Source organism: Bombus pyrosoma, linkage group LG13 (genome assembly GCF_014825855.1).
Source record: "Bombus pyrosoma isolate SC7728 linkage group LG13, ASM1482585v1, whole genome shotgun sequence".
In the NCBI taxonomy this organism is placed as follows: Eukaryota; Metazoa; Arthropoda; class Insecta; order Hymenoptera; family Apidae; genus Bombus; species Bombus pyrosoma.
The window spans coordinates 8,779,578-8,800,362 of record NC_057782.1 but is presented as its reverse complement, the minus strand read 5'-3'; the positions used below and the strand labels follow the sequence as shown (position 1 = coordinate 8,800,362).

General features: G+C 48.7%; 1 protein-coding gene across 2 annotated transcripts in view; it reads right to left on the bottom strand.

Annotated features, from left to right (window-relative positions):
* LOC122574497 (protein tiptop) overlaps positions 1–20,785 on the bottom strand; it is a gene marked incomplete in the record, with an annotated part of 90,597 nt that overhangs the window by 28,421 nt on the left and 41,391 nt on the right. Inside the window, 2 exon segments of one of the 2 annotated variants that reach the window (XM_043742169.1) lie at positions 555–670; positions 6,972–7,104. Coding sequence is in view for 1 of the 2 variants with exons in the window: in XM_043742168.1 (XP_043598103.1) it covers positions 6,972–7,038 (67 nt within the window). 2 annotated transcript variants of the gene reach the window in all.

The following is a 20,785-nucleotide window of genomic DNA, read 5'->3' as shown; positions in this document are numbered from 1 at the left end:
TCGTTTTGTACTTTCACCCGTCGTCCGCGTGAATTTTTCTTCGCTCGCCGAACGATACTTTGGCCATACTCCTTCTGTCACGGCTGCCTCAACAGTTCTGTCTGTTCAATTTTTTCTTCCGTATTTTTTTTTTTTCTTTTTTTCGTGTATTGTTATGTATATTTTTAAGCGAGATAGTCGCCGGAACGAAAGTTCGTGGAGACGCGCATTCGTCGTAATCGCTTATACTCGTCTGATACAAATTTCGCGAAACATAGTGACGTCCGTCGTAATTTCTGTTGGAAAAAACTCGAGCGGTTTCGCTGGGATAGTTGCGCAATTACGATTGGGAAAATTGTATTTTTCATATTGATGTAAGTTAAGACTTGGAGAATCTGGATCTAGTTGCGTATTACAAATGTTGGATGCACGTTGCACGTAATTTCACGATCGATCAATCGATTAATTTATTGTCTGCCGTGACACGTCGTTATGACTCGACGGAATACAAGGAACTCTTTGTATCATTAATCGCAGAACAGTATTTTATGATAACTAGCAATGAACTGACTTACATCATTATGATTCTTAACCATCCAACCGAAGGTACGTCGATCACGGTTTGCAGATAAGGTCGAGGCCCACTCCATGGAAGCAGATCCAAATCTTGGTGAGAACAACTGTGCGCCCACTGTGAGAAGGGTGAAAACGCGTCTATTAAACCGAACACTAGCGTACTTCTCGTCCGTTCACGTCATGCAAACATCGACTCGTCGATCCTCGGCGAATCACGAAGCCAGTCGGGTCGCTTTCGCGATATCGCTTACCCGGTTTCGCCCGGTCCTCCTACGGTCGTCGACGGAAATAGACGATACGCGTGGCAATAAATATCTCCGTATTATAATTAAGCCGCATCCAAGAACCGTGGCATAGGCGTTATGTACGAGAGACACGCAGATAGATGGACGACCGAATGTACGCGACGCATCACGGTGTTCGTCGCGAGCTCGACGAACGTGTGAGAGGATCGACGGTGTGAAGGAGGCAGGAAGGAGGCGAGGAGGAGGACTGGTGAGACGCGACGAAGACGAAAAGTCAGAGAGGCCGAAGAGTCGAAGAAGCAGGAGAGACAGGCAACTTCTTTGGACGCGATCTCGGGAACGAAGGCGCGCTTAGCAACCGTAACTCGTCGTAGTTATCGGTAGTGGACAGTTATATCGACGCGGTTGGTTGGAAGCGTACGCGCGGATGGCGTTTCAGTGGCGCGCGGCATCGCATCGGCGAGCTACGAGCGAGGAACGAGCACGGCCTTGTCAGCCCGTCCGGCACGTCCGTCTGTTGCTCCTTGAGTGGCAGCGATTCATTCCGCTCTCCTTACACTCCCGTGTACCGCTCGCTCCTACCGCTTCTTCGAGCCAAACCAACCAACAACACATCGATGCACCAACGCGTCTCGCGCTCACTCCACTTGGCCGCGTCAACGTTTTACTCTCGCTCGATTTTACGTTGCACCGGTGCTACACTGTATGCAAGTAACTAACTAAGTAAGTAAGTAAGTAAGTAAGTACACCGGATTCTCTTTTTCTTTCTCTTTCTCTTTTTCTTTTTTCTCTCCATTTCCTTTTTCCGTTACGGAACGATCTCTGTCTACGATCGAACTTTCGTTGAACCGGTATTAGGTAGACGGAATGCGCTCACAGTTCGAAACGGTTTTAATCGCCGCGAAACCCGTTCTCCGTTTCTGATTAATTTTCAACCTGGACATTTTGCCAGATACGACGAGGCGTAATTGAAAAAGAAGAAAAATGCCGATTCTTATGTCGCGGTATAAATTGCCGATTAATCAACGTCCCGCGGTGGCGTATATGCAAACGCACAAGCTAGAGAACGAGATTATTAATCGATTGGTAAACGGGAGATCGCGATCCAGATAATCGTGCGCGCGGATCGTCACGGCAAGGTACAAGGCCATCCAGTTCCTCCAACGCGTGGTCTAATTATGTATTTGTCTACGGTATTTCACGTCGTCTTTGTTATACTTGGCGCGATCGTAATCGCGTTCTGGACCTGGTGGTCGTCGCCGGCAAGCCCGGAAGGACGAATTCAACTGCGGTCGACGATGTCAGCCCTCGCAGGTCCCCGTATAGTCGCTCGTGCTTTCCTCCCTAGTCGCGACGCGACGGTTCCCGGGCGTACAGTTTGGCCAGCAGCCGTAGCCGCACAGCCGCAGCCGACTAATATCTCGTTCTTTTGTTGCGTTTCGCGACAATTCGCCTGCCTACGCTCGCAACGAATTTCAGGCTGATTATTCGGGGCGGTGGAGTGACGTCGGTTCGCTGGATTAAAATGCTGCTAGTAGGACTACCCGCGGAAATGCGAAGGGAGAGACCGTCGAGAGGGAGGGAATATACGGCGCGCTACCCTCGGGGAGTACAGTTGCTTCTTCCGCCCTTCCTTCCGCCAGTCGTCCGTCCTGTTTCCTCTTTTCCTCGTTTGATAATCGAAGATGACGTATCGAAGGCGCGTCGATTCGGATCAATTAGACGCGACGCGAGCGAACGACACCCGCGGCGAGAGCAACGCACACGTAGCAAGTGCCAGGGCTGTGTTGCGCAATTCAACTAATATTATTAGCGAAATTTTACGTGTCGCTAGTCGAAGAGAATTAAGTGCTTTTACGAAAGCAAAACCGCTGCTCCGGTTTCGCAATTTTATCGTTTCATTAAACGCAGTTACTTCGTGATATAATTACAAAAACACTTACGGCGATTACGTAACGCGATGAACGTATCGTTGAAACGGTTTCAAATGTATCGACCGAAAATTAACGACCGTATCTTCTTTTTATTTTCCCGAATAATAAAAGAAAAGGAAAATTCGATTGTTGCAGAACGAGAGATCGCGCGATCTTTTACTCGACTGCCTCGAGCTGCGACTTAACGCGATCGAGGCCCTTTCAGGGGTAACCAGAGTTCGGAAAAAAGACAGGGGAAAAAATATTATGTAAATTAGTAGAAAGATGCGTATTTATTCGTCAAAGTTCTATCGTGATAGACCGATGGTAGAAAGTCGCTGGGGGGTGGACGCTCCAACTTCCTGATTTGCATTTACTGGAGATGGACGGGTGGAGAGACCGAGTAATCGAAGAAGGAACGCGACTTTCGGACAGCCGATTAACGATTCGCGGCTAATGAAATAATAAAAAAAGCCTGCGTTTCACGAAAGGCAAGAAGATACGCTGATTCGAAAAAGTTTCGCGTCGTTGAGTTTTCCTCGGTCATAAACGATTGTCGATTCCCTGAACTATTTCTGATGACTCGATGACTCTATGCGCTGCAACAACGATTTTTATTTTCAGCTGTTCTAAAATTGTTGCCCCTCGATTTGATAACATTATCGATTGTGGCAAAATATCGTGGAAGAAAGTTCGACTAGTATCTGACGCAAAGAAGTAGGAAAATGGAGATCGCGCACAGTGTTTCTCTGGTGAAACGTACGAGGAAACTCGTTCGTCTGCAACGTGTTTAATTGTTGCGTCACGTAACGGAAATCGCGGCGATCGAGTGGGCATGTGATTTCTGATGCATAAAAGGAATGTTAAATCTGTTCGTAGATGCGAACCAACGACGGTCGACGATGCAGAGTGTCTCGCTAGAGGGGAGACAGTTTCGGAAGCTAAAGAACGACGATAGCTCGTGAAAGACGAAGAAGGGCTGAGAGTCGGTCGTTAGCGCGTTTTACGGCGGCATTAAGCTTCTCTTAAACGACGCACGCAAAGTGCTCCTTTCCACACCCCCTGGCGGTCCTTTCTCGTTCTACCGCCGCCCGTTCGTCTCTATCTACCTCGTCGATGCGCTAACCGTTTCGGTTCACCGCCACCCACCTACGGCTACCGGAAAGGTGTTTGCTATCGCGCGAAGATCGTCCCCGAGTCGTTCCGCTCGATTTTCTCTTTACTTTCGTCGCTACTTTTACTCTGCTTTGCGCGCGTTCGCTTTAGAAAACGGTGCCCGTAAAGCGCGAAATCGTAAAGGGTATCGCGAGGAAGCACGAAAACCGCGAGTGAGCGAGGAAAATCGAGAGGAAAAAGTGAGGGAGGAAGAGCCGACGAAAGAGGAGAATCCAAAAGTAGAACGGAGAGAGAAAGAGGATTGGAAGGGGAACCGAGGCAAAAACGATAATCCTAAGGAAAAGTCGAAGAAATAAGAACAGCGTGTTTCCTCCTCCTACGTTGTTATCTTTTATCTATTTATTTGTTTAACCGACGTAGGTTCTTCGGTATTGCGCACACGAGTGCGTCACAATGAAACAAAAAAAGAGGAGAACAAACAATAATTTCAAGCTACGATTTTTATAATTTCCTCCGAGATACTATGGATACTGTAAGGGAGGTTACGCCTCCGCGAATGCAATCGACGATAACGTTGCTCGCAGTTGTTCGCGGTAGAACGTAATCTATCGATGGACGATCCAAGTTACTAGTTACGATCCAACTAGTTCGGTGCATGCAGCGATACGAGGAAGTTGTCTTCTTTTAACGACTATCGCACGAGCACATGATTTAAAAAGTTGGAGAATTTCTGCACAACTAACTGATTGAAATTTTCATGTACGCTTTCATGTACCAATAGGTTTATCCCATAAGTAAACGTACAATATATAAAATATCGAGGGGAAAGGCCGAGATCGTACGGAGGAAGAGTGAAGGAAAGTGGGGAAGAGAAAGAGGCGTGAAAAAGGAAAGGAAGCGACGAAAGAAGACACTGGACAGCAAGTAACCAAGAGATCGTATAGAATTGGACTGGCGACGAACAAAGTGCGGGATTGAACGTATCCGCGACAGAGATCAGACGTCGACTGGTGGGCGTGTATAGATACATATAACGCGGGCAGGTAGACAGGTAGGTACGCGTGCGGCCGTAGAAGAGGACGGGGATGGATACGGGGACGGGATTGGAATGGGAGAGAGGTGGAGAAAGAGAGCAGGGGCGAAGGGTGAAAGAGGCAGCAGCGGGTGCAGGAGGAAAGGAGGGAAAAGGTGGAAGAGGGAACGGAGAACGCGGAGGGCACATAAGTCCGGCGCTGACATCGGTGCAACCCTCGCGTCGGACTCGAGTATCGACAGATATTTAAATGAATATTCCTCCGCTGTTAGGGATCCGCTCTTTGAAATCAAAGCAGAAGGTACAACGGTTCATTTAGACGTCCGCCGATATCCCGCGCCAGCCGGACCGTGGATACAGGATTTCGCTTGTCACGTCATTCGAGGGTTATCGCCGAGACCGGCACGATTCCCTGCTAGAGGCTATTGGAGAGAGGAGTCGCGTGTCCCTCGACGACCCCGTTTGTCCGGCACACGCACGCGGACTTGTACTTTATCCGCGTCGGTTATCCGCTTTCGAGCGACACGATCGTTCGATATCTCTGCCCTGTCTCGGGCGTCATCCAAGGTTCTAGAACGCGCGCGCCATCAAACCTCTTCTTGCACGAACTAGCTTTCGTCGCGATCTTCCGTGTTCGGGGCACGAGACCCGTCTGCCCCCTTTTCCTGCCACCTGTTCCGTATGCGAATTAATACGGTGTCCCAGGTTGAAACGGGAAAGGGCGTAGAATATACACAGCGGTAGTCGCTTCAGCGTCCACAATGCGGCACCATATCTGTACGTTTATCCGATCAGGTCGCTTCTGTGGCGTTTATAAAAACTCAACCGCGTAAATATGTACGATCGAATAATTAACGTGTATCTATATTTTCGGATTAATCAGCCAGATAATCGCATGGAAAGCCCCGTGAATGTCCAACCGATCACGACATCTTCGTAATTTCGTTTCTCGACCGTTCTCGTATCGATCCTCGTGATCGACGATCGTAAGCGAACATCGACCATCCCAGTCATCCATCCATCGACGTCGTAGATCTCAAGCGGCGACTTCCGTTCTCGACGAAGCGAAAGCACCGATGCAGCCGCCTGCGTCTGACCGCGTTGTCGCACTCGGGCCCGGTTATCGCGCGAGGTTCGAACGAACATGGATATACGTTATCGCGTCGAACGGACAACGATTTCCCATCGAAACGTTTCGTTGGATAGCTATGTGCGTTCGAGGTATCGTAAATCAGCGGCAAGAACGCGCGCCGCGTTTACGTCGGGAACGAAAGGCGAGCCTCGTTCCAGGACCATCATCGTCTCTTTGGTTTGCGCTCCGTGGACCGATTCTCGATAGAAACGAGCGACGAGGATCTCCCGTTTCTTGCGACAATTGCGCGCAGCGCAACCGGCAATAAATCTCTCCGGGCATTTCTAATTTCTCCACGGACGAAATGCACGCACGGACGTAGAACGCACACGCTCTGTGCGACAGCGCCGCGAACTATCATTTCGACGGTTCTTTTTCTCGACGTCGACTCGTCCGAATAACGAAACACGCTCGACTCGGTCTCTACGCGATAACAGCGTACGATGCTTATATTTTTAACCTGTTAACCGGATTCTGCTGTTATCAGGGAATTAAGAGTCGACAAATCGAGTAGAAAATCTTGAAAAGTATAATTTATTTCCAATGAAAATGGAGCAAGGACGGCGATTTAACTCGTGTTTTCCGGTTAACAAGTTAACAACGACCTGCCGTAACTTATGAATCGACCATCAAGGGCAGCGAAAGGAAGAGCAAAGAAATGGAAATGATTTAGCTGTAGCCGATGGACAATTTCACACGCTATGCAGTTAGACGTGGATATAGCGAAAGAAGGACGCATGCAAGTAGATACGTACTCGTTAACGCGTTTGCATTGTCTTTATACCGATCGAAGGTCAGCGGTACGGACGTTCGACTGTCAATCTAGCAAACAAGGATGGAAAGCTTGGAGGTAACATGGAAACGCGCGACAAGCGCGTACAATTACTACGGAAAAATAAAAATGCGTGCAAACGGGAATGCGTGTGCGTGCTCGTGCGTACTGCGCTACGTGCGTTTGCGTGGGTTAAGATATTTACCGGTAAGATTATCGCCGCGTTGCTGCGGCCACCGAAAAGAAGGCCTCGGCTGCTGCTTGCTGCGCATGTCTCCCGTCCGGTGCGACGGCTGCGGGCCGCTCGCTTTTCAAACGATCGGAGACCACTACTTACCTGAAAGAGAAAAAGTCAGAATATGGTCACAAAAATTCGTTGGTCGACGAAACTACGCTTAACGCGAGCCCAGATACAAGAAAAGAATTTTCCACCCTCTTTGGCTGTGTTTTTCCGAACGATGGGCGAAACGGTGGAATCGCGTCCCCCGCGCAGCCACAACCAATTCCCGACCCTTCTCTTATCCACCCGTTACCAGCCATCCTAACCGGCCGTATATCTTTCCACCGTACGCCCTCGAAAGCGGCCGCCTTTGTTTCAGATATTTATGAGGCGTTTTAATTCGCGCGCCGCGCCACGCCGCGTCACCCGCCGTCGCCCGACCTCGGTGCTCGTCGGCCGTCGTCGCCGCTACTCGACTCCGTTCGTTCGTACTCGGCCGTACTCGGCAGCGCGTCGTGACCGACCAAACGACTAGCGCGGCAAGGGGATGGCCGCGTTAAACCGCTACCATCGGGGGATGAGGAGGCATAATAGGCATAAGGGTGCTCCGATAAAGCGGCAACCGAGCTCTCTTCCCTTCACGCACCCCTCGTATCCCTCCTCCGCCCACACCGCCCTCTTTCCAGACGCAGGCCATAAGCGCGAACAAACTCTCGCTCGTATATCTCGGCTGAATGGTTTGCTCGTCGTGCGGCGAGGCGCGACGGCTTCTCGGCGTATCGCCGGGCTACCATCGCGTTCCCTTTCGTTCTCTTGGTCTCTCTCTCTCTCTCTCTCTCTCTTACTCTCTGTTTTTTCTTTCTCTCTTTTTCCTTCTCTCGTCGCATTTCTCGTTCGTCGCGAATCACCGCGAATAACCGTCGAGCTTCTCGAATTGAACCGGACCGGATCGAAACGCGTTTCTCGTCGCGTCGAATTTCAAACGAACGATATCCGTCTACGTATTCGTTGGCACCGAATCGTTGATCGTTAATCGATAAAAAGCAGAGACGAAAGGAGAGAGAGTCTTTGTCTGTTTTTCCGTGTCGCGACGTTCTAGAGAGAAACGGTCGCGAACTCGCAGCTACTCCTCTTTACGTCGTAGTCTGTTGCCGAGTTTAACGGCAACAGTACGTCACCCTGTCAGCCCCTTTGCCCCTCCTTGTCCCACGCTTTCCCTCTCTCGCTTTCCTGTTTCTCTCGGCCGTAACAGGGATCTCCGATGCTCTTTCGTTCAACCTTACTCCGTTTCTCTCTCCCTCCCTGCCTGCCCCTCCATCCTTTCGTCCTCGTCCCTCTTATTCTTCGTTGTGCCGTGTCCGCGCGCCGTCCTCGTCGCGCTTTTCTTAACAGCCTTCACTCTCTAAAAGCCTGAGCGTGATCTATGGCAGGACGTTGCGTCACACGGGGAACAGATGCAGTGCTCGTATATTACTCGGCCATATCTAGCGGGTAAACGGAGAGAGAGAGGAGAAAGGCGTTTCGAACAGGGGTGCCAGGGGGACGGTATCGCGTTCGTTCGAAGATCGTTCAACGCCACGTATAGATCGCGATTAATATTCCGATAGCTTTTCCTCCGCTCGATTTCTAACCGAGTCGAGCGACGAAGGCAAATTCGGGAAGAAAAAGCGAAAAAAAAAAAACAGCAAAACGCGTGAGCATTTGAAGAATAAAGAAACAGATAAGTAAAAGTAGGAAGAATCGAGCAAAAATCGAAGTGGATTCGTAAAAAGCGTGATAAGGTAACGAAGGATCGGAACGCGTGGAGAAGAGGAAACGCGCGTTCGTGAAAATGCTAGCCAGCTGTCTGCGCGTACAGACAGGAGGGAAAGCGGAAGGGAGAGAGTTGGGAGGGAGGCTCGAAAACGCGCGTCGGCAGGGTAGACACTTGGAGAATCCCATAAATCAGGTCAGGGTTGGCGACGGGGGTGGCTGCGCGGCGGTAGTTACAGAAGGGAGGCCAAGGGAGCGGAGAGGAGCTAAGGGAGCTCGCTGCGACTCCGAGAGAGCCGTTAGGTAAAGGTCGACGCACAACAAACCCACGCCGAGGACGGTGAAACGTGGCGCGCATGCTCGTAAAACGTTTGGCGCCAATTCCATTCGACAAGACGGATCGGTGCGTCTTTCAAAGAACCAGCGTTACTCATCCGACTTGATTTTTAGATACTCAGTCACTTTCGTCATCAGCGAGATACACGCGCATTTCAAACATTCGTTGCGTTAGCCTTCTCCTATCGTGTTGTCTTATATGTTAAAGTTTACAGGTTTATCGTTATTTTCTGTTTAAATAAATAAATAAATAAATAAATTAATAAATATAGAAACGGGGACACGATTACGAGGCTGTGTACACATGCTAACACATTATCGGATCGAGTCGATCTCTTGTCCGCGTCCTTTCGCAACTTCCCACGTTTGGCGTTCGCGATTATTTTAATTATTTATAATGTGACACGTTTCTATATTTAACAATATATTCCTGTTTCGCTTTGTTTCACTCGCAACATAACCTCCGCAACTTTATAACTTTGCAACTTTGTAACTTCTACATTTAGTTTCCCTTGTTGTGTTACAGGGCTAACGTTCGTTAGTAAATAGTAATGACAATAACAATGGTAAATAAAGTTATGCGAGGAGATCAAGGAGGGTTTTCAACAATTTTGGAAAACATTGACAACTACCGCATTGCCGCAAGACGTTTACAGGCTTCGAAACGAAAGATGATCGTTTCGAGTGTTTTGTTTAAAAGTTGATCGTTTTAAAAGTTGGTTACATCTTACAGGCAAGAACGAATAGGACGTACGTGCGATTGAATTCTTTTCACTGCTTTCAGGTGCATAATCAATTCCTCTTTGTTATTGTAAAAAGCTCGATATATTTCCTTAAGTTAATACGATATTTTTAAAAGTTGAAGTACGCGATTAATTTCGAACGCACGAAAGATTCCGCTATGATTCCTAACATCTTCTTAGAGGCTTCCTACGAGACGTGTTCGAATACATTCACGAGTACCACATAAACGTACAGGAGCATCTAATAAATATTCCCAAGTCCCTACACACAACAGTTACTTCGTCGCTCCTTCTTCGATAACACTTCGTGACCACTGTAATAACGCGGAAGGAAAAGATCGCTTTTCTGCATCAATCCCAACCATCGTTCTTCTCGATATACGATCGTTTGGAGAACTATCCACTGACCAACGCGTATAATACGAAAGTCGTAATAGATACGTATTACACACATACAAACGCGGATTCCTGATGCAACAAACGTTCGGCGTACTGCCGTGTCGTCATCGATTCGTCCTTTTGACGAAAGGAACGCGGAGTTGGAAAAGTGGCGGTTACGATACTCGCGGTCGATACTCGCGAGGTTGAGGAGAAACGCTAGGTGGTGGGCGAATGGCAAAGAAGAGACAGGAAAAGAGGGCGACGTTGAAGAAGCTTCGGAGGGACCCCAGATGGAATCGGTGCAGTTTGGAATATTGGAAAACGTCGAAACGTGCGAGAAATCGAAGCGGAGGGGTGAGAAGGGGAGGTGGAGGCGGCAGAGTGCGAGCAGGCCACTATTTATGACGCGTACGTGAATTCTTGGAACAGCGGGGATACCGCGTGTTCGTGTCACGGCGTCGCCGAAGAAAGAGAGCGACGGAGGTTCACCGGGGAGGGACTCGACTCCGGTGGAAAAGGGGCGACCAGGCTGCACCACCTCTGTTGTACCGTAGAAGAGCGAAGCTGAAGGAAGGCGCGCGACGAAGCGTATTCGTAGATTCGACGAATCTCGAGAATCGAACGTGTCCGACGTGGAAACGTCCGTCGTTCGCCAACTATAAAGGTATCGGAAGAGATAGAGGAGGCCGAGGCACGAGACAGGAGACAGGAGAGAAAAAAGCGAGGCTTCGATTGATTCATTGGACGCGCGTGCCTGGTTTCAAATCACCAGAATAGAATCCGTTGCCTTTGGAATGCCAGGCTCACGGCTAATCCATCGAGCGTCTTTATTGCTCTGCGACATTTATAAAACGCCGGAGAGACGAGGGCTCCCTGCGATCGCGCCCATTCGTCACCGATTATAAATCGTCAAGACACCCCTTTTTGTCGCTCCGTGTCGTCTATCCTTCTCGCGCCGAGCGTTCGCCCTTGTTCGGCTCGGTTGGTCGGTTCGGTCACGGTTTTCGTAATTTCTGCGTCGACCGCGGCGATCGCTTTCCAAAAATACGCAGCTACATAAGAATCGAGGAAAAATAACAACATTCTTTGCAGCCTCTTCGCGAAGCAACTTACGACCGACGGATTCGTAAATTTCAAAAATACGAAAGCGAGGTGGTTTCCGGATAAGAGAAAAAGGGTGTGCCTGTTTTTTGTCGAGCTAAGGAAACCCTGGATCTTACGGCGGGCGATACGGTGTTTTCAACGTAGCTACGAACAGAGAAGCAAGATGTATTTGTAACGAACGAGGACAGGTATGTTGTGTAGGTCTAGGCGGTCGAAGAGTAACGGAAGTAACCGTGAAAGCTTGATACGCCGCACCCCGTGTACCTCCCCTACGAGCGTATAGCGAAGATAAGGCTCGCTCGTTGCGTCGAAGCGTCCCTGAGCGACCGTCCTGGAACGTCGTGAACGTCTCGAAACGTATACCGATGCTTCGACCCGAGTCCCGTCCCCTATTCTTCCTTACGACCACCGATCTCGTTCTCCGGAGCATCGTCGACTCGCTGGCGTAATATCGTGCCTGCTCCTCTTGCCGCCGTTATGCCGAGTTTAGTTCGTCCATAGACGAACGGAAGCGAGAGCACGAGAGAGAAGGCAACGCACTCGTGAAATCCTGCCGTCTTCTTCGCTCTTACTCGTCGTATTGCCTTCTTACCAAACGAAAGAGAAGAGCGCGGAGGTATCGAGGATAACGTTCGCCAAGGAAAATAGAAACGTCGGTATATAGCCGTGGTCGGAAGCCCGTTTAATACTCGTCTCGATGGGCCAGGGTTTTCAGTAATTGGCAAGTTAAACAGCTCCCCGGTATGCACCTCTCCCTCTCTCTCTCTCTCTCTTTCTCTCTCTTTGTCGCGACTTCTTCTCTTTGTTCTTACCCTTTTCGCCACGCTTGCCTCGCCTTTCACAGCGAAAACGCACTCTGCTCGGGCAACGCTCTCCGATACGCTGGAATTTTCTTATCGCCGAAATACTGTAATCCCTATGCGGGGAGTAAGATGCTTTAATTAGGCGGAGTCGGGCCGCGATCGATTTCGAGAAACTCGCTTCGAAAGAGTCGAGAATGGTCGGGCGAAACGAGCGAGAACTTTGCTCCGAGGAAATCGAAAATGATGGTAGAGCAAAAGGTGCGTCTCAAGTGGAAACGATGCAAGATAAAAAAATAACGATACATCCTAATAAAGTACTTGCAGCTTGTCCGCTTGATGATTACCGATTGGCTGCGCGCTGTACGCGTGTCCCATTAGGTGAACCGAACCCGGTCGAAGCTTTCCTTTGGACAGGACCGGGCGAGTCGAAGCAGACTCGATTGGAGAGAGCGTACGGAAGAGACGAAGAGCGAGAAGAGCAAGGAGAAAGAGGAGGAAAGAGAAGAAAGTGCGGTAGAACGAAAAGAGATAGTGAAACTGAGCGAGCGAGCGAGAGAGAGAGAGAGAGAGAGAGAGAAAGAGAGCAAGTGGCGGCAAGAGGGGGCAAGGTAAGTAGGTATAAAGGAGCGTGACTGGACGTGAGTTCAATACGCGGCCCTCGAGCACAGCTGTCACTGACATCGCCGCAATTCGAAACTGACCACGACAGCTAACCTCCGTACCGGCGGACCACAACGGCGGAAACTTATACCAGCCTTCCGATTGATACGTCCTGGCCACTCACCATACGCCGAAGGGGACGGATTAGTTGGCGGATGGCAGCAGTCTCCTACTCTCTACTTCTACGTTCCATACTTTGGCCCTAGAGGTCTGGCTCTTCCTTCGCTGCGAATCGAAACGGCCAACGTTTGCACTTTCTTCCCTAAGTGACATTACGCACCGTTCACCAGTCGTTGATTGACCACTAGATTCCAGAAAATATATCACGAGTACGCGCTTCACCCTGACAATTAGCGATTTGGATAAGCGCGAGCGTCACGCGACTAGAGCGACCCAACGACGAGCAACGAATACGAATTTTGTCAAATTTTGCGATTCCCACCCTCAGTCAGACGCTGAACTCCCAATAGGATGAAATTGGTATCGTAAAACGGGTTTATCTTGAGCTATCGTTGATCGAAAGTTAAACAGTCGTATACGGTCGTTTGTGCCACGACTTTACGATTCCATTAGACGTAATTACGGATATACAGAGAATATCGTACTTAAAAAGATTGAAACGTATCGACGAAGCTAAAAATGGTATTCTTGTAATTTTCACGAGGACAGACGAACGAGGATCGTTGGTGTTGCGATGTCGTTACTACGATAATTGTATCAACCAGTCGTCGAGCTCGATGAACCGAAAATACTTGTTTTCCAAAATCGCGCTGACAAGTCGTCCAAGCGACCAACGTATGCACGAATTACCGCGCATAATACTAGCACGAGTCTTTGTGCACGAGTTGGAAGCATTGAGTTGGTTGGAAATGGTGCTGGAAGAATGAGAAGGCACGACGAGAGCGAGCACAGAGGGCAGCCGGCTGTTTAATAGGTGAACAGCAAATAAGAGGATTCGGAAATAGCGCAGTCATTGTGGGATCCCGCGAGCGAGAAAGCTTTGGCCCGCGGTAGGTAGTCATTTCTCGATTCATCGAGGAACGCGAAAGGCAGCGAGCTAATAAGGGCCGGTACGATAATAGCGAGCAGGAAAAAAGCTACGGAAAGAGAGGACGAAGGGAGAAAAGGAATGGATGGAACGGAGCGAATGGTCGAGGGACGAACGAAGAAGAAAACGAAGTCGGAGGTACTTGGAACGAAGACGGTCGATCCTTGGTGAGAAGGGCGAAGAGGTGATTGATGGAACGTCAGTCATGGTGCAGCCATCAATCTCCCGTACCTATACCTTTATTATTTATTATCCTTGCCGCTACGGATACTTTGCTTCAGGTACATCGTATTTCTCCCTTCCTCCGATTCGTCGGTGTAGCCCCGTCTCGGTTCGTCGCTACGTCCGATGCATCGGCGAAGCCCAAAGGCCGTCCAGTGACGAAGCAACCTTCCAGCTACGGATCGTCCACGCGTCTATACAACACGGTGCTGTGTGTACTCGCGTTCGTGAAATCGTCCCTCGCCCATCTTTCTGTAGTTGTACGTCTCGATATTCGTAGGCGGAAAATTTTGCAGAACCCTTTTCCGGGCTGTTCGATCGTTACTTGATCTCCGTCCAGGTGAAACCGATCGACTCTGTCCTTTGTTCGTTTCTGAATATTCGATTCTCAAGAAATAAGCGACACCGGCTTGCAGAGATTCATTGCTCGCGAGAACAAGCAACAAATGCATGAAATTTCTGACAAAATCTAACGACGCGTCTAATATCCGAGGTATGGCAATCGACAGCTTTGAAACCAACATTCTTAACGCGAATATCTTTCAAGCAGATCGCATAACTGAATTTTATAAGAAGACAGCCGACAGACGATACGCGATCCATCGACAATGTATCGAAGAAATACAACTTGTCGCGTCTTTCTGCTCGCTGTCGCGATCGAAATTAGATCTGTTGCCGAATTTTCAACGCGGTAAAAGCAGCGCGAGCTATAGTTGCCGAGTATCGTCACCCTCTTCCTTTACAAACACGCACGTACGACTCTCGTACGTATGTGTACGGACGAAACTCGCTGCGCTCTCGCCCCTGCTGCGTCACGAAACAAATGCGCTTTCAGCCAATCATCGTGGCCCGCCGTCCATAAGGATGATGATCACGATGACGATCACGATGACGCGGTGGAAGATGACTCGTCGCAGCTGTCAATCCACCGGGGCTACAGGCAAACCTCGAAACTTGGTTTCCACTCGGCTACGACCATTGAGTCTTGGCTCGATCGAGCAAACGCTCGTCTTATACGAGACGAAAAACACGAGCACACTTTCTATTAGATCGTCCAATAAATTCGTATCGTTCATTTTTCTGCTATTTAGACGCTTTAGGCTGGTTTCACACTGACGTGCGTCTACGTATGGCAGGCTGCGTACGTTTCTTTCTTTCTTTTTTTTTAAATTTCGTCCATCGTCTTCGTTGGAAAAGTATCGTTGTCGAGATACGTGGAACGAGTATCGCGAGATACCGCGTCTCGCGAGAATCGTCGTGTGAACGCATCCATCGGTCTACTATATTCGGTATCTATGATACGCGTATCTTCCCTACGAAACCGGTCTTAGAACTTGGACGCGTTATTTTAGATTATTCGCACGGCATTGACTCGAACGTAAGACGCGGGAATAGTAGAAAAAAATTGCACAATAACCGGAAGAATCTAAATGCTTGCGATTCATTGATTTTCTCCTCACGAGTGCCTTCTCTAGACTGCACTTGATCTTGCAAGATTGATCATCTTGATCGCTCTATTCATAAAACACGTCATCAAGAGTATAAACTCACCGCGGCATAAACTTATCGAACGACCCAATACTGTCTGCTTTCTGCAGCACTGCGTTGTCATCGAGGATATCTCCGAGACGAAGGAAACCGATCGTTGTAAAATTGATTATTTCGAGATCGATCTGCCGGAGAGCGCGATTTTCCATCGAGCGTTCGCTCGAAAGCACGGGCGTCGCTCGATTCTTCTATGACAAACGTAAAAAAAGGAACAAAGAGGAGGGCGAGGGGGGGGGGCGTGCGCTAAGAAGGCGAAAGTCGAGGAGAAGGAGACGCGCAAAGGAAGGAAGGGTGGGCGCATCAAGCAACAGGGGCGGAAAAGTTGACGGCTTAGACGTTTTAAATTTCTCGGGGCATTCGAGAAGACATCGAGCAACTCGATCTTTCGAGCCGGACGCCGGAGATACCTGCACCTGAGCCTCTTACACGTTTTTCTTTTTTTTCGACCTTTTCTTCTCTTCCAGCGCTAAACAGGTTGGCTACCCGCGGCCACACCAGGAAAACACGCAGATCCGCCCGGGCGAAATTTTACGCTGCTCTGGCCGCGACCAGCTAGCGTTAGTGTTCTATTGAAAAATCGCAAATACCGTTGCGATCGGTTCCAACGGACGCGAGAACGTATTTTCCAGGCGTACGTGTTCGTCGTTCGGACACTGCGTACCGACACAGTAGACAGGAGGATGTAATGAATTTTTCACTATCTTCGCGTGGAAATAAATCGTATGCCGGGTTGCGGGTCGTTAATCGCTAACGCGGTTTAATACGCGGATCGACTATCGATAATTAACCGGCGACCAAGTACGCCAGGTGAGTCGGTGTTACTCATTAATATTTTAATTATTCACAGTCCAGAGGCGCGCGTGCGGAGTTAACGATCGTGCGCGGACGGATTAGGATTTACATGATTTGAGGCAGGTCAAGACCGGGTACACGGACGAGCGTTGTAGGTATGCGTAGAAGTGGGCGAGAGCGGCGGCCACGGGCCTCTGCTTCATTCATAGTTAAACGCCGCTGTTTATGAACGGGAATACCTATTATGTAATGCATCGTCGGCAACAACGAGTCTTTTTATATCCGCCACGTGGCCGAACGCTGGATTACGCGTTCCTTCTGCCCGGTTCGAACACTTGCGAGCTACGCCGCAGGCTAATCGACGCCGATATCGACCGCTTCCGCGTCTTCGTTCGTCCAGTGGCTACCGGTCCTATCTTTGCCAACGATTCTCCTTGCATCTCGATTCACCGATCCGATTATTCGTGCGTGAATTAGTATTCAAATTCATAATTAACGTCCTATCAGGAAATATACGACGTTGTAACTTGCCACATGTTCAGCCTCGTAATGTGTATAGAGCGTTTGACTAACTCGGCAAGCAGCGGTAATCGTCCAGCTATTAAATACTAATAACGCACGTACCTCCGTCGATATATCGTTCGACAGGCCATCAAGAAATCGTGATATCGCGCCTCGTTACGATATTATCATTTTAAGTTTGTATGTACGTTGGTACAACGGGTATTTTCCTATTCTGTGCAAGTATGTAACCTAACGTATTTTTCATCGACTCAAGAAATGCATAAATAATTGTTCTCAGAGCGGATTGGCTGTGGTTGTCGTCGAGACCAGAAAGCAAATTACGACGATCGATAATTCCATTTACAACGTCACGTGTATCCCGATGATAGAGAGTCGGAAGATGCGAAGACAGTGTGGAAGGTGTCAAGGGAAACCTGAATGCCGCGTAACAGAGTCGGACGAACACGCATTAAGATCGATAAGACGAAAGAAAGAAACACTCTGAACGATTCGTCGTTTTGATTTCGTCATGGCGGAATCACTGTGCCGGTTTCCCAGCTCCAACTGCTAACGGACGAGCCAATTATTGTCATTTTTTCTTTCTCCGAGAACGGAACAAACGATATCCCTCGATCATAATTATCGATACTCGGACGATCGATACGTTCGAATTTACGAGGTCCTTGAAACGTAAACCGATCACCGATGCGTGGAAACGGGTTAATTGGAATCGTACTCGCGCGATCGATGAGAATCGATCGTGTCGATACGGGAACCCGTCGTCTTTCGCTCCCCTTCAACGGCGATCGATAAAATTCTGACGAATGGCATTCCGTGACGAGGCTATATAAGATCGTCCACGAAATTTCTCGCCGAAGAATCGGGGTTACACGGTCGACGAGCCGGTACCACGGAATCGTAAAACGGTCGACGAAAAAATTATTATTCGAGCGTGGCGATCGAACGTTCGCGGCGATGCCATCTTCGTTAAACACACTGCGCAACGATAGACAAATTTCTCACAGTAGTTTTGATCGTTACAACGATGAAAATACTTTTTTTCAATGTTGTTATTATTTAGTCGTAATTATTATAATTTAGTATCGTTTAATTGACGAACTGTAGCCTCGCGTATATTACTATTAATACATATTTTCCTACTTTGTGCAGTTATGCTTATGCTAATGTATTTTTTCCTTCGCAACAAGAAATACACGAGTGAATATTCTCCGAGCAGATTGGCTGGATTTGTTGTCGGAGACAGAAAGCAAATTATGACGATTAATAATTCCATTCATAAAATCACATATTCTAACGATGAAAAATATGCTCCGTTCACATCCATTACGCCGCATTCAGGTTTCCGTTGACACTTTCAAGAGTGACTTTAGATTTGCTGACTCTATCATCGGGATATTGATGATTTTCTGAATTATTCATAGAAGAACAGATACGGAAAAGAGGAGAATTAATCTAACAAAAGATACAGATATGAGAGCGCAAGCGAGAAAACTGGTACAGCGAGAATAGATCAACTTCGTTTCGTATCTATTGATCGATCCGAGGAAGAGATCGACTCGTTCGACGATATTATTCGCGAGGCTGTGTAAAATGTCCGACGTTTTAGGGGAATCTTTAGTCGATTACGTGGATCGGTAACGATCTTTTCCTCGAGAAACTTCTCAATGGTAGAAAAATATGATTATTTGAGGGGAAAATGATGGAAACGACGCAGCGAGATTGTTAGAGGAAAATCGCGTCTCTAACGATTCTTTCCTACTTTCCTTAAACCGATGGAATTTTCTAAGAATAGAAAATGAACCAAAGAACGGAAGAAAGTTCAACAAGCTCGGCGATCAGTAACATCCGGCATATTAATATCCCGCAACGTTAACAACGATGCGAGCGTCGTGCTCGCCGTACGACGACGCAACGTTCCACGCACAGTCGATGTTCGCCGCTTGCCAGCGCGCCTATCGATCAACCTTGTCAAAAATAATCGATCGACTTGACGAGTCTCAACCAAATCCCTCGTGTCGACGAGCCAGACCGGACGTTAACGCGAACGTCCAGCCGGGCCGATCGGTCACGAATTTTCATTCCGCCCTAAAACGGAGTCCATCCGAGCTGTACGAAGCGAACGTAGATCTAGTAACGAGTACTGTGCGAGGCTGGGAAGGAAACTTAGCGAGACGGTACAGGGGCGAGAGGAATACACTGAACTTTGTACAACGTATAGGATACGTACCGCGTGTAAAAATATTTTTTGTAAACGGAAGCGTGTCGAAACGTTAAATTTATCTAACGCGTTATACGCGTTGGTCATCGTGTTCTATAAGTGCCTGGTCGCAATTTTCTTTCTTTTCTTTTTTTTTTTGCGTCAGGATAAGCTACTCTGCCATCGTCTTCACGCTCGCTGTTCGAATCGTTATATTCGTAAGAAATGATAAAATGAGAATATACTAGGTTGTCGGAAAAGTTTCTTTCGTTTCATAAGGTGATAACAGACGAAGAATAATTTTTATATTTGTTTCATATTATTTTGTTCAATTAGGTATGATCCATTTCGTTATATCTCTATAATTACGTTCGTGCATAATTCAATAAATTAATATAAAACAAGCAACATTGGTGCGTCTATCATTTCTATCATTACAAAACGAAAGAATCTTTTCCGACAACCTAATACCTTTCGTACGGTGCATTTGTACACCCTCCACTTGCCTGCAAACGCATAATCTAACAGACGCGCTGAGAACGCTTGGAACAATAACGCGCTACACGGGAAAAACGTTTGCAAGGATCGAAGCGAGACGGAAATCCATTGCAACCGATAAAACGTTCCTTTCGTTCGAACGCCGCGTATTAAATTGGAAGATCAAGGTTGCACATTGTTGCGCCGATGTCTATGCCGCATTTACGTTTTCCTAGCCCGTGAATCCTACGCAACCTGCTCGTTGAAAGGTCGATCGCTTCGAGCCTCGCTCGACTCCACCCAGACATCGTTCTCGCATCCTTCTCGTTTTCCAACGTCGTTGGTGTTGCACGTCTGCGACGGTGGCAACGACAACGACGACGAAGACGACAGCCCGACAACTTCTCGCGAAGGATCAGTGTCCTCGGACCAAGCAATGCCACTGCCACCCCTTCCCACTTTCTTCCCACGCAACGAACCGTGCCGAGCCGTGATTCACCGGTTTACACGCGACTTCGATACCGTTACACGCGTGTTGGCACAGACGGTACGCGCGTGCAACTACAGAACCGAGAAACCGTGGTGTCGCCGCCTCACCGACAATAGACCGCGTTACGACGTGGTCGCTGTCGTTGCGAGATCCTAGCTCCTCCTCGGAATGCAGTTCGTCGTGTCGCGAGGGAACGCAGCACAAGGGGGAGAAGCTACGGATAGACAGAGAGGGAAGAGACAAGAGAGTGATCTACGTGCAAGTGGGTGGCACTCTCGGCACGTATGCACGGCGCTGACGTAACATGCACGATTATTATTCGCTGTTATCACCCGGCACCGTGTTTCACCTATAACGCGCACACGCTCGCGCCTTCCTCCAACTACGACCATAATCTCTCGCCTTTCCTTCTTAACGCGCAACACTCGCCGACCAATTCCACTCGCGTAAGTTTCTTCTCGAGTCCGTCTACGGTTTAGGCTCGACGCGGTTACGATCTTTTTGACGGTGGCTTCGCGATTTGGATTCGCGTCGCGCGCTCCTACGATTCCTTGCGGACCATCTGCGCTACGGTCGAATCACGCGCAGTCAAGCACCGGTCAAAGTCGCTTACACGCGATTCGGTAACGGCATTAACAGTAGGCGGTTCCGGCGGGACGAATGAAAATCTCTGGAACGGTGCCTAGGTTGACGCGATCTGACCGTAGCCGTGATCGTTAGT